The sequence below is a fragment of the Olea europaea genome, unplaced genomic scaffold (genome assembly GCF_002742605.1).
Source record: "Olea europaea var. sylvestris unplaced genomic scaffold, O_europaea_v1 scaffold1395, whole genome shotgun sequence".
Taxonomy (NCBI): Eukaryota; Viridiplantae; Streptophyta; class Magnoliopsida; order Lamiales; family Oleaceae; genus Olea; species Olea europaea.
Genome location: NW_019231471.1, coordinates 36,040 through 49,712, shown reverse-complemented (window position 1 = coordinate 49,712; position 13,673 = coordinate 36,040). Strand labels below are relative to the sequence as shown.

At 35.5% G+C, this 13,673-nt stretch overlaps 1 protein-coding gene across 2 annotated transcripts; it reads left to right on the top strand.

The window, feature by feature from the left end:
• The first annotated feature begins 2,608 nt into the window (after positions 1-2,608).
• LOC111375646 (probable E3 ubiquitin-protein ligase LUL4) lies at positions 2,609-12,720 on the top strand. 2 transcript variants are annotated; one of them, XM_022998503.1, is made up of 4 exons: positions 2,609-3,145; positions 7,572-8,076; positions 8,778-8,887; positions 12,407-12,720. In XM_022998503.1, the coding sequence occupies exons 1-4, from the start codon at positions 2,721-2,723 to the stop codon at positions 12,408-12,410; spliced, it is 1,044 nt and encodes a 347-aa protein (XP_022854271.1). In that variant the 5' UTR covers positions 2,609-2,720; the 3' UTR covers positions 12,411-12,720. The 2 variants fall into 2 exon arrangements, with proteins under 2 accessions (XP_022854271.1, XP_022854270.1); XM_022998502.1 differs by having other exon boundaries at positions 2,610-3,145; positions 8,778-8,913.
• Positions 12,721-13,673: the final 953 nt, after the last annotated feature.

The following is a 13,673-nucleotide window of genomic DNA, read 5'->3' as shown; positions in this document are numbered from 1 at the left end:
CGGTGCAATGATGGGGTGCACTACGGTCGTGCTCCTGCAAAATTTAAGTGGAGGGACGGCCAGATTGGGCACCAGTATTTTGTTGACCTCATGCTTGGTCACGTGCTTCTCAATGCTCTGTGTATTAGATGATTTGATCGAGCAACATCATGCTAACACGCAGAGTTGGTATGTAACGACATTTGTTTGGTGTACTGAGAAATTTCGGGGTAAACTTTTGGTCTAGGCCGGTAAATTTCAGCATATATGATTAGATCTTGACTTGAACAAAAGATTGACGCACTCAGCGAAAACAAGAGATGATATTTTGAGGGACAGCTATAGAGGGTGGGGTCTGAATATATGTCATACATATTTATTTTTGTTTCATAGTATTTAATTGATCGCTCTTTACAATTCTTTTGGCTTTCTGCCAGCTTGTGGATTGGACATTACAGCACTATATTGTGACAACCTATCACCTATGTGGGGAATTTCTGATTTCGATAGATTCTACAATTATTATTATTATTATTTTTTTTTTTGGTTCTTGTCGTAAAGTCATTGCCGTATTTATTCATGGACTAAATAAAGAGTAGTGCATTTTTCCCGTGTCGCCTACTAGATGGCCTTTTATAATGGTTTGGTGTGTCCTTTTCTACTTTTGCCTGTCTAAATTTTTTTTTTATTAGTCTTTGCGCGTTTGTATGGAATGAAACAGGTGTAAAAGCGGATGCGGTAGTGGGTTGGTATCAAAATGTGCAGATTGTCCGTGTTTCCATTGAGTTTAGGAGTGGACAAAAGTGATCGAACTGGAATTGGACAGAACTCGGTTGTTTTTATGTTTAAACGGTTCTGGTACGAGAATCAAGAACTGGATGGTTGAATTTGGTTATGTTGGTGTTTATTTGAAAACTCATGTCGGATCACTCGATGTATCATTTTGACTTTGTGAGCACGGAAGGTTGGCCTAATATTTATCAATAAAGGTCAATATATGGGAAACTTCATCATAATGTGATTGAAAAATTGTTCCTCAATAGAAGTGTTGCACTTGTGAGCGAATCATAGGAGAGTCATGATGGCCTAAGGGACGTGCCCATGCCTAGGTATCACGATGGCTCGACCGAACTCTCCATTCAATTGAATCCCTTCAAGGAAGGCGGTGGAACGCAAATCAAGGTAAAAAAACTATAGCTTAACATAATTGGGCGACAAGCTTGAGTCCCATAACCTATATAAAAGCATTGTGGTCTAACAAAAAAGGGCAAATTGAACGTTCTCCTTGTAACACCAATACACGAATTTCAACAATTTTACTTTCTTACCTTATTAAAATTTTCAGCAATTCCACTTAAATTCTTATAAATTGATAAAATTATAACGCCAATTTTTGTCATTAACATGTTTTAAGTTCTAATATACAGTGCAGTGGATGGCTGTATGACCCGTGTCAATCACGGGTGACTTGTTAGGAAATAAAAAGAGGAAAAGTAAAATTCCTTTCATTTTAAAATGCATTTCCGATAATGGCAGGTTGAAATATCAGCAATATTGAATGGACAAAAATTATGAATTTATTTGCTGCAATATTTAAGTCAGCCACTTGTTATTTTTCGTGGCACTTTGGTCCTTACAAACGGAATTGTTCAAAATGTCATCAGGTAGTCACACATGTCACAAGCTTTTTATTTGTTGGATTGCACGAGTAAATTTTACACTTTTTAAGGGCTCTTTACAAATGCCTTTTCAATTATGGTAAGAAATGAGATGTTAAATGGATCAAATCATGAAACTTTCTCACCATCGGCTCGACTTGGTCAACCACACAAACTTTGTCATAGATGGGGCTAGACGTGAATGGGGCTTATTTTCAAACAAAAAATTGCACTTTTACTCCTCGAAATATAATGAAAATTACACATGCCTTTGCGCCGAACACCCTTTTGCTTTATTAGGATAGGTCTTGGTTGGAGGAATGCTCTCCATTGTTTTGTTTTGGTCGAAGTAATTAAATAAAGATACTTTTGGTTTTTAAAAAAAAAAAACAAATATTACAATGACAAAAAGAGTTGTGACCCACACTGTTTGACTACCAAATCAATTGCTTGGGATTTTCTTTATAAATCAGCGTGATTGATGCTTTCATGTAACTCCCAAATTTCAACTGTTTTCTATTTTGTACACGGTCGATTTTCAAAGAAAAGAGAAATAAAAGAACAAAAAAATCCCTCGATCACAAATAAATTCGTATTTTTAAATCTCCGATAACAATTGAATAATGTTTTAAAATAATGTATGGTTAAAAAGTATGAATAATATTTTGAATTTACGTATATGATATTAATTATATGGAATTTACGTAAAAGAAAGAGGGGGAATGTCAGAAATTAAAGCTTAAATGGTACACATTTTTTGCGACATGTCAATCATTTTTTTCCCCCCTTTTTCTCAGATCTATTGCCTGCCTTCAACAATACTCAAAACACACTGTAATATACAACTTTACCGAAGAATCGAACGCCACTGAACATGGGCATATCATTTGGCACCAATAGAAGAAGAAACACCATAAAAGAAAGAGGGGGAATGTCAGAAATTAAAGCTTAAATGGTACACATTTTTTGCGACATGTCAATCATTTTTTTCCCCCCTTTTTCTCAGATCTATTGCCTGCCTTCAACAATACTCAAAACACACTGTAATATACAACTTTACCGAAGAATCGAACGCCACTGAACATGGGCATATCATTTGGCACCAATAGAAGAAGAAACACCACCCCCGCCACATACTACCACCACCACCCTCCTCCTCCTGAATACTACGCTCCTTATCCTGCGCACCCTCCACTGCCTCCACATGCTTTCCCTGCAGCACCACCGCCTCTATACTGCCCACATTACCAATCCTACAATGGGTGCAACTACACAAGTAGTTTTGTAGGTGGGACGCCCAGTTTTGGTCCTTTTCATAACGGGTTGCCAGCGTCATCTCAAGTGGTGGCGCCGCCACCACCACCGCCACCGTACGTTGAGGACCAACATGCTAAAAAGGTCAGAAGCGATGTCAATGTGCATAAGGATACTTTGAGGCTTGAAGTTGATGAGATGAACCCTGACTATCACTTGGTTTCTTTTCTTTTTGATGCTATGTTTGATGGAAGGTAAATTTTCTTACTTTATTTACACAATCTATTTTTCTAAAGCATCTTATTGTCTTTATATACGTATTCTTGCTAAATCATTTCTTTCCTATCTGTTATTTCTAATGTGAGAATTTGGAAAGTTTTGTAATGTTTCTTGATTTGATGAATTTTAGAGTAGGGATAACGTTCTTTATCAAAGAGAAATGTGTAAATTGACAGTGACAGAGAGATCTGTTTGGCTAAGGATTTACGAAGAGAGTGTCCTTAGGATCCTTCTAGTCTCATATCATTGGATTCTCAAAAAAATCTGAGGAATTGAAATATGCAGGAGTTTCGACTTTGCTTTTAAGATATTTAGAATTACATTTTCGGATATAAGATATACATTTTAAGATTTCTCGTTCTGAGGAACATGTTGAGATAGTATCAACTTCCATATGTTATAGTTTGTAAGAAGTTATGAAGTTATGTGCTTCTTGCTTGTGTTTTCCTTGAAAAAGATGGACCATCAAGGTAATTCCGATTCAAGTTTTTATTTTTTCGATTAATTAATTAATTAAGACTCTGCAGGAAGTGAAATGATATAAAATTCTGAACCACTTCTACTTTAAAGGTACGCCGATTAAGCATCAGCACACATTTCATTTCCAATTTGACCAGCTGAAACTTAATTTACGTACACACTGTGTATTCTTCACTCTTACTAATGCTTTGGTCCTTTTTGAAATAACATTTTGGTGGCACTACATTTAGTCTTTAGATTAAAAGCTAAATTAATTGTATCCAATAATATACTTCATAATGACATGAAAGTTTGTTAGGATAAGTGCGTAATATTTTTCTCCATGATTTTTATAAGGGTGATGACAAATTGGACCACATTCTGAAGTTGAAGACTTCTTGTTTTGATTTGATTTGATTTATTGCCTTTCCTATCACTTTATGTTAGATAGATTTTATGTGGATTATTTTCTTTAATTATAAGACCTTTTCAAGAACAAGCAGGAGTAGTGTTCTCATCGTAGTGCAGACTATTGCATTGTTATTGATTTCCTTTTCGAAATTATCTCTTTCTATGTTACTTCATTGTATTGTTCTGTTCTTCTTTCTCATCTTCTCTGTTTCTATATACTGTCCCACGTTATAGGTCTAAAAGAAAGATCCTCCTCTACTGAACACCTCTATTGATGTTATCTTAAATACAAATATTTTTCCCCAATATGGAAGTTTTTGCATGGTCTTGATTCTATTGAATCAATAAAATAATGTTGCATTGACATATATAAATGTGGCAAGGATTACGAATAACCCCCCCCACCCCCCGCCCGCCTCCAGGGTTTGGGTGATTTTGATGTTTCTTTAGTTTGTCTCTATGTTGTCCTTCATAGAATACAATTTTTTTAAAATGCATCGTTCTTCTATCTGATATGGAATGCACTAGGAGCATGATAGTGACCATCTACCTCGTGATTTCTTAACTTTTCATTTTCCCCAAGTACTGTACAAAAAGTTAATGTCCCCAGTTACACTTGTGGAAGCCATGATGATTAAGTGCACCATATGTTTTTTGAAATGTTTCTTCCCTCTAGACGCATTAAGCTATAAACATCTCATACTAAGTCAAGATTATGTGATTAGTATCCACTATCCAGTACTCTCTGTTTAACCAATACCCAAAACTATATCCTTGTATGCTCTTTTTCTCTCTTTGTATAATTGATTTAGATAGAGATGAGAGTCCATTTGAATGCTTCATATGCCACTGCACGCTAGTTTACCATATGAATATTGAACTTGTCAGAAACGACCAAGTTCTACTTATTGACCTTGGAAATTTGTTGGAGTCATAACTTAATGGAGTACAATGCTTTATTTTGAGATCAAGTCCATATATCACTCAATTGCTTTTCAAACAAAGCTAGAATAGGATGTAATGATATCCCTCGCCCTGTTTTCCTTGTTTTGACCCTTTGTGGCCTAATTCTGGTCAGTTGACAGCACTAAAGAGGTAGCTATGATGTTAATGAGACATTTTGGTTGTGCCTACTGGCTTGGCAACTTTTTAAAACCTAAATCATGGGCCTAATATGCCTAATCCTAAAATTGTCAAATAGGAGTAAACAAAATTTTATATGTTTCTCCACTTATTTACATGCCCATCAATGTACATTAGCTTGTCAAAATTCAATGTATCTGCCTATTCAGAAATTTGATGAATCCCTTATTTAAAAGGTTTACTAGCACCCATTACTAGTACTAGACTTCATGTAACATGCTTCTTGGTCATGCTTACATGGAAAATGAAATTTATTTTCATAGTTTCTCTGATAGGATACTTAGGTTGCAAAGATGAAAAATGAAACTAATACACCTTTAATCCACTTGGTTATTCGTCAAGGTGTATGTGTCAGATAACTTTTGGACAGGGATGTAGGTGTGTCTCTTATAATTTGCACTGAGCACATAACATACATTTAAATATGTTTTTCATATTTTGAAAAATAAGTTCAGTTCATATCTTAATGTTGTGTACTCAGTAATTTAAGGGACACCAGATTCATCATACAGCGTGAAGTAAAAAACTGAAATTACAAAAACTTCACTAGGTGATTTATCCTTTTAATTACTGAGATGATACCTTTGGTTAGATGGGTGACTGTACATGTCATGCCAAATTCGTGCAATGTCACTTGTTTCCAAGCTTAGTGATGTAGCATAGGTAGAGAACAGGCAGCAACCATAGGAAGAAGGAAGAAGAAGTGAAGAAGGAGAAGAGCCGAGAAGAGAAGAAGAGAATTAGGGGAGGGGAAAGAAGATTTGTGCATCCAACATCATTTCATCAATTCACCGGCTGTTTCAACTACAATTGAAAATCATACAAATAGTAAAACATAAACCTACTAGTAATGGGCTTGGGCCAATCCAATAATACAAGTCCAATTACATAAACATAAGTAATAATCCAAAACATAGATAAGAGTCCAATTATAAAATAATATAAATGGATGTCCTCATCAATTCTCTCGGGATGGGAGAAAACTCGACCCTGTCGAGTGGGTAAATCAACTTTTTTTTTTGGTCACAATTTTATTTATTTATTATTATTTTTTTTAACTAAGGAAGAAACTGGGAAAAGAAGAAATTGCTACCGCAACAAATTTTTTCTCTTGTGTTGTTCTAGGATTTTGGGGAAATTGGTCACGATTCGCAATTATGGACATGGCGGATGCGTGATTTCATGAAGATGGCTGGAAAAATTTCTGGAAAATAATTGACATATTTCTCAAGTTTTGACTTTGATACCAAATTTGATGTAGCATAGGTAAAGAACAGGCAACAACCATAGGAATAAGGAAGAAGAAGAGTTGAGAAGAAGAAGTGAAGAAGGAGAAGAACGGAGAAGAGAAGAAGAAAATTAGGGGAGGGGGAAGAAGATTTGTGCATCCAATATCATTTCATCAATTCATCGGCCGCTTCAATTACAATTGAAAACCATATAAAACGATAATAAGAAAATAAAAAACCCATATAAATAGTAAAACATAAACCTAATGATGGGCTTGGGCCAACCCAATAATACAAGCCCAATTACATAAACATAAATAATAGTCCAAAACATTGATAAGAATCCAAATAGAAAATAATATAAATGGATGTCCTCATCACTTAGTCTTTCAACTGTAGGCGGAAAAATGATTTATAATGGTGATTAGTTCATTTTTATGAGGATTGAGATGTGCTTGCAAATTGCAATATGATTTAAATTCGAAGTATTATGTATGATTCAAAAGCTTCAAAGGGGTATTGCTTTGGGATTTCAGATTAGCAGCATTATGGTGTGTGTGCAGTAAAGAATAATCTTTTCATTTTTCTGTTTATTGTGCCGCATTTCAATGCTACATTGTGTTGTATGGTGTTTGTTAGAAGGACGGATATTCTAGGTTGCGAAGAAAGCATTTTCCTCCTGTATATCTGGATTATCTTAATATTTTTCTGAAAACTGTGAAGAGTGTCATCGTCCTTTCCATAGATAAAATGCCCTGCCTAGTTGTAATGACACGTATTGGCTTGTCTACCAAAAGACAGAAGTGAAAGAAATTAATCTATCCATATTCATTTTATATGATATGGATAAATAGTATTGTATTTATTTCTGAACCATTAAACAGGATCTAACGCACTCTTGGAACTTGTAATTGTGAATGTATTTCCTTTATTGGATAACGACTTTTACTTATAAGACATGAAAGAGATATATAACTTAAATGACTCAATGTCATAAACATGAAAAATCAGATATCATTATTTAAATATAATATTAGTATTCAATCAAAACTTGAATTTGACACTGTTATGAATCCATGAAAAATTTAATAATCACTGAAAAAATTCTCATTTTTGTACATGTTTTGATCCTTCTTTTCCTGTATCCTCTGATTAACAGCATCACTATTTGGTACTTCGCCAAGGAAGGGCCGAACTGCAGATTGGTTTCATCATTTCCTGAAGTATATGTGCCTGTAAAAATTCCTTTTCAGAAAGGACTACGCCAGAAATTTAGTCAGCCTTCTGGGAGGGGCATTGACCTGGGTTTCTTTGTCTCTGATGATCTTTCAAATCCATCTCCAAAAGAGGACGTATATCCTCTTGTAATAACTGCAGAAACTTGTCCGCCTTCTTACAGTGATGATTACAGTAATGATCGTCCCCAATATCAATTCCCTCATATGCAGATAACCCAGGCTGTCCTGGAGAAAAACAATGAAGGATCTTTCACTGTTAAAACAATTAAGCAGATATTGTGGATTGATGGTGTTCGTTATGAGCTGCGTGAGTTATATGGAATAGGGAACCTTTCTCATGGTAATAATGACAATGACTCGGGAAGAAACTGTGTAATTTGCATGACTGAACCAAAGGATACCGCTATCTTACCATGCCGACATATGGTGAGAAAACTCTCTTAAAGCTTCAGTACAAGTTTGCATTAATGGACTATCCACCTGTTAAGTGGGATAAAATGGGTGCTACATGCCATATGATGCATTTCAAACATTTAATGAAGGTTTCTTCAAATGTTCAAGCTCACTAGTAACTGTAGCTTTTCTTAACTTTTTCAAACTATGTCCATATGCGACTGACAACTATGAGTTTTATGTTGGTAACCTCTTGTTCGATCAACAAATGTGATTCTAATACCTGGGCCATTAAGTGGGGAACTGTTTTGTCCTCCGCTGCTTAAACGTTTTGAAAAATAAAATACTTGATTCTTCCAAACGATTTCCATTTCCCAGCATGCACACGCATGATGCGCGCGCACACACAAATGCTCTCAAACTAAGAAAGTAAAATGCTATCTATACCAGAGCTTTATATGAAGACCGTCTTAGCTTGGTAGCTTTCTCATTAGAACTTTGGATATGAAGTCTCGCATTTTTCCTTAAAAGATGTTGAGGATGTAAGAGAGTTTGTTTGTTCTTCTACTTCTTAGGGCATTCTTTCTTTTTTAGTTTCTTTCCCATGGATGTAGACTTTATCCATTGCTTTTACTCTTGCTTTGCATGGTTGTGACAATCAACTGTTCATTCTCTATATTATTTATTTTTAACCCTCATTCACTCTCTTTTGACTTAAATATGTTGCATTTCAGTGTTTGTGCAGCGACTGTGCAAAAACATTAAGACTCCAGTCTAATAGATGCCCAATCTGCCGAGAACTTATTGAAGAGCTCCTAGAGATCAAGATTAATAATATCAATCAGTGAGATATCCTGTCTTTCATAAACCGTACGAGTATTCTTGCCTTCCTTTAAGTTTCATGCAGTAGTCAACAAATGTACTTCATTCATCTTTTCTTGTTTTTAGTAGCATGTTATAATATTTGGACCAGTGGCCTGAATCTTGTGTATGGGAACAGGTATATAATCATTATATAAATTCAAAATATCTTGTTTGCTCCTCCAGAACCTTTTTTTTTTAAAACTTCTTATGATCTGGAAGCATTTTTTAAAAGAGTAAGGAAACAATGAGAGATGAGAATGGCTTCAACTGGAGGTTTCAAAACATTATTGGCCACCAATAAGGACAGAAGAGTGGCTTGAACTAGTAAGTGTCAAAAGGTGCCAGGCCGCTCAAGGCTGGGCACCCTGGCATGTAAAAGCTTAGTCTAGGCGTGGCCTGCCCTGGCCCAGCTAGAGAGGCATGACCCATACATTTCAGTCCAGGAATTTTAAAACATGCCAGGCTATAAAATTGGTCGGTGCCAATCTAGGGGGCCCTACATAGCCTCCACAAAATCTGGCCCTGCTGCCTGGCAAGGTCCGATAGACACCATTAGGTTGAATGCATTTCATTATATTACTCATCTGCCTGGCAAGGCCCAATAGACACCGTTACGTTGAATGCATTCCATTATATTACTCATCAATGTATATGAATATATTTATTTCATTTATTTGGGAGGAATACGACACAATAATTATGGAGAAATTATATGCACAAGACATGCAATTAAACAATTTCTCTGTGATTGACCTTGATCGTAGGAGAATGTCCCTTAATACATAAATTATACTTGATCATGGTGGTGTATCCTTTAAAAATGTTAAATTCCCTTGATCATAGGAGAACCTCTCTTGATTTGGTGCGCTCAATTATATGGGAATATATCTTAATCATGTAAGAAATGCACATTGATAATTGGCTTCTTGAGTGGATCATTGAGTTTATCGCTGCCATTAACAAAGGATACAATTGATATCTGGCTGAAATTAAATTTAAATTACATCAAACATATATATACAAGTTTAATCCTTCTGTAGAAAGGAAATTATATCTCCTATTACCATATATGTAGCTCACTGTGAGTAACTGTCTATGACAAAGTTGAAATCAATAACAATATGTTTCACCAATGAGTAGAACTCTGGATTAGCATTCAAATGCATCACAGTAAACCATGGGTATGTGAGGGAAGGAAACTCCAATCTATTGAAGAGGTTGCTTCCAGTTGAGTTCAACAATGGTAGATGTAATAGAAAATTATTCAACTTTGATAGAATATTGGGCCATACATTGTTTCTTCTTGGAACTCCAAGTAATTGGGTTTTGGGTTATGTCCAAAGAGAATGTCATAAGATGTTGACGATCTATTATATGTGGAGATCTAAAGGGGAATGTTTTTGAAGGATCAGTGTCTGCAACATTGTAGCTTTCAAGAACCTTAAAAGTTTCACTGGGTAGCATTCTGTTGAGTGGTGGTTAACAATCTGTTTGAACTTCCTTGGCCCCTATCATAGAGGTTTTATCAAGCTAAACGAGAGTACAGTTATTCTCAGATTTAAAAAAATGTTAATTTGAGTGGAAAAAGAAAAACTCAATTTCCAGAATAACTATTTGGTGGTAGGCTTGACAAATATAAGTATCAGTTTAAGCAAGGCAGGATTATTGATGGAACGGTTGTTGTGGAAAGCCCATTTGTACTTGAAAGAGATGATGGCACAATTGCCAATGTTCAAATGTGATTAGGAACATTAATTTCTTCTACCATAGGATTTCACTTCCCATAGCTTTTAAGCGTTAGGGACATTCTTTCAAGAAATTCACCAGAGGTATGTGCTTCGGCATAAAAAGCAAATGGTTTATTTGACTTGAAATATTGTGTTGAGAGCGACTAAATAACCAATAAGTCTTTGAAGGCAAAAGGGAATTGTACGAATGAGACGATCATCGAGGATCATGTTATAAAGATTCTAACGCGCATGGGAAACTATACGTAAAAGGAAAAGTCGAGTTGATGAGTTGGCTGACACATGCATGGTTGGCACGGATGGCTACATTTAGTAGTATTAATCGATGTGAGAGAGGGTGACGTGTGAAATCTGGAAGCGACGCAAGAACGAAAAGTGAAGAAACTAATTGACATATGACTGGAAAGAACCATTTTTTTTTTTTTTAAATAGGTCTGAGTATTGACCCTGAAATGCAACGTTTCTAGGATCAGAGGGTTCAATAAGGGTCGAACTAGTGGTAACAAATAATTAATTTTATATAAATATTAAATTTTACTCTAGGAGTCCTCCATTTTCGACAAGATTTGAAAGAACTTGGTAACATTTTTTGTGTGAGAGAATTATGAGAGGAATTTGGATCAATAAATAAAGGATGTGAATCAATCGTAGTAAATGTCTTAAGAAGAATAGAAACGCGATTGGTAGTGGGATCAAGGCAATGATGCATGTAGGGTGATGCATGGTCCTTTCGAACATGCTGGTTTAGGAAGTCTTTTGGAGTGCAAGTTGACTACTTTGCTGAGACAAAATTATCTATAACAAGGAGTCATGTCAGCAAAAGACTTCTTGCTTGGCAAAGTCTTGGACTATCAAAGTTTGTCATTAATTTCATCAAAACAATAGCGGTTGTTCCCTGCATGAAGAGCAGCAAAAATCTCTCTGAGATCGGGATTTAGTCCATGAAGAATGTGAAAAACAAGATAATCATCACCCATAGGAGCATCAACAAGAGGAAACACACACAGGGCCAATCTAAGCACACAAATTAGACAATCTAAATATTGAAATCTTGAACTGAGATCAGTAGCCACAAGGACTGGACCATGAAACCTATTTTTCAGGATTGCATAATGTTGGTGCCTTTTCGTGAATGGTAGACCACTTGTGAAAATCTGTAAGGATCAAATTTTAGCTGTCCATTTCTCGTCTGTTTTTTAGTCACACTGACAGCCAAAAAGGGAGGCTTTTTGGCTGGGAGAAAATGTTTGCTATAGAAGTTAGCAGTAACAGATACAATTTAGCATCGACTTGGGGATTTGGAGTGGGGTTCCTTCTGTACAGTAGATACAAATTTGTGCAGCAAAATTATTAACATTTGTATCCTTCTTAACTTGTATCCATGCATGTTTTCCATAGGGGACCGTCATTAATGTTTTGGCTGGCTTTTCGCGTGCACAACTACTGTCCGCACCAAATAATTTCACAATTATTCGTTTGATAATTATCTGACATTATTGAAATTATCGATATCTTCTCAATCATACGTCCCTTTTTGCTCCTCATAAACACAGAAACAATAAAAAGCACACAGAACTACATTATATAATGATGTAGTCTTCACCTAAAAATGTTGTGACCTACATCATCCGTTAACATTATTTGCTCAAGTTCAAGGAAAATATTTTGGAGCCAGTATTACGTCAACTGGTTTTTGCTTCATTTTTTGATACTGTCCAGCGCTATCCTAATGTACAAATTTCACATGATAGGTAAACTGTTAGGTGTGTGGTGAAAAACGTCACTCTCAAAGGGACAGGGCTCTCATGGTTGAAAGGGCAATTATAATTCATACTTACAGATTCCTCTCTGCTGCCTGCACAGATACCCTACCTCTATTTTGACGTTTCAGTATGGAAACAAATCATCTACATATTTAGTGCCATTAAGTTTGTACAACCAAAACTTCCAAAAATCTCTTGTGAAAAGGGCCAATTATAATTGGTTTGATGAGTTGTAAAATTCTCTGTACAACTATTTAAATAGAGAATAATTTATAGGGTTTTGGTCAGTATATTCACAGATATTTTCAGTGAAATGTTACTGCCGTATGTTATTTATGCCAAATATTGGCACTCATGAAAAATAAGAAGAAGTTCGATAATTTGAGAATTCTACCTTTGAGTTAGCAGTATATTTCGCGATAATTAAGCACACTAATCGAGGTCTCTTGTTCGGTTAAAACATCATATTAGCTCACTTTAACGACTCATTGTGCTTGGGAAAGGGTGGAAACTAGATTTGCTGGGATTACTGTCTTTTTTAATTTCTCAATAATCTTGTTTAATCACGCTCTTGTGCATCTTAGAGAACTTTCAAATAAGTACGAAGATAAAAATACACAAGTTAGAATAATGTATAATTCATTAAGAATCTCATAGTATGGTCGTTCAGTGAGTGACAGCACTTTTCTTAGTACTAATTTGCCTTTGCAGTAGATATCCAGGAAACATTGGAATCTAGGAGTACAATAAAATTGAAAGGTCATGTAGGTATTGGTGCATAGCAAATAATGCAAACAGTAAGGGTTATAGATATTTTGTGATGCATTCAGTCTTCTCAACATAAATGTCAATGGCACTGCACAATGACGTGCCTATTATATTGTTCTGTTTTATGGAGTAACAAGTATTACACGATACACCAAATGTTAAATGGCATCTCGACCTAGTTAATACAAGATTTTTAGGGAAAAGATTGAAATTATTGAATAAATGCCTAATTTAGTGACTGACGTTCAAAAGCATAATTCTTTATTGTAGCAAGAATGCCATGTAGTTTGGGTCCTTTCTATTTGGCATTCACATTTTCTTTTCTTTTTTTTTACGGTAAAGAGGCCCCTCAACCCTCAAAAGGAAGATGCATAAAACAGAAGAAAGGACAAAGGCACTTGGGATTTCATCATGGTTTAGGCTTTTAAGAACGACAACACTTATTGCCTTACAAAAGAAGGGTACGAACTTGGAGAAAATATCACTA

Coding starts and splice junctions, on each gene's coding strand:
- LOC111375646 (XM_022998503.1), top strand. CDS start 2,721: ATGGGCATATCATTTGGCACCAATAGAAGAAGAAACACCACCCCCGCC. Junction 3,146..7,571: donor GATGCTATGTTTGATGGAAG/GTAAATTTTCTT, acceptor TCTGATTAACAG/CATCACTATTTGGTACTTCG. Junction 8,077..8,777: donor TCTTACCATGCCGACATATG/GTGAGAAAACTC, acceptor GTTGCATTTCAG/TGTTTGTGCAGCGACTGTGC.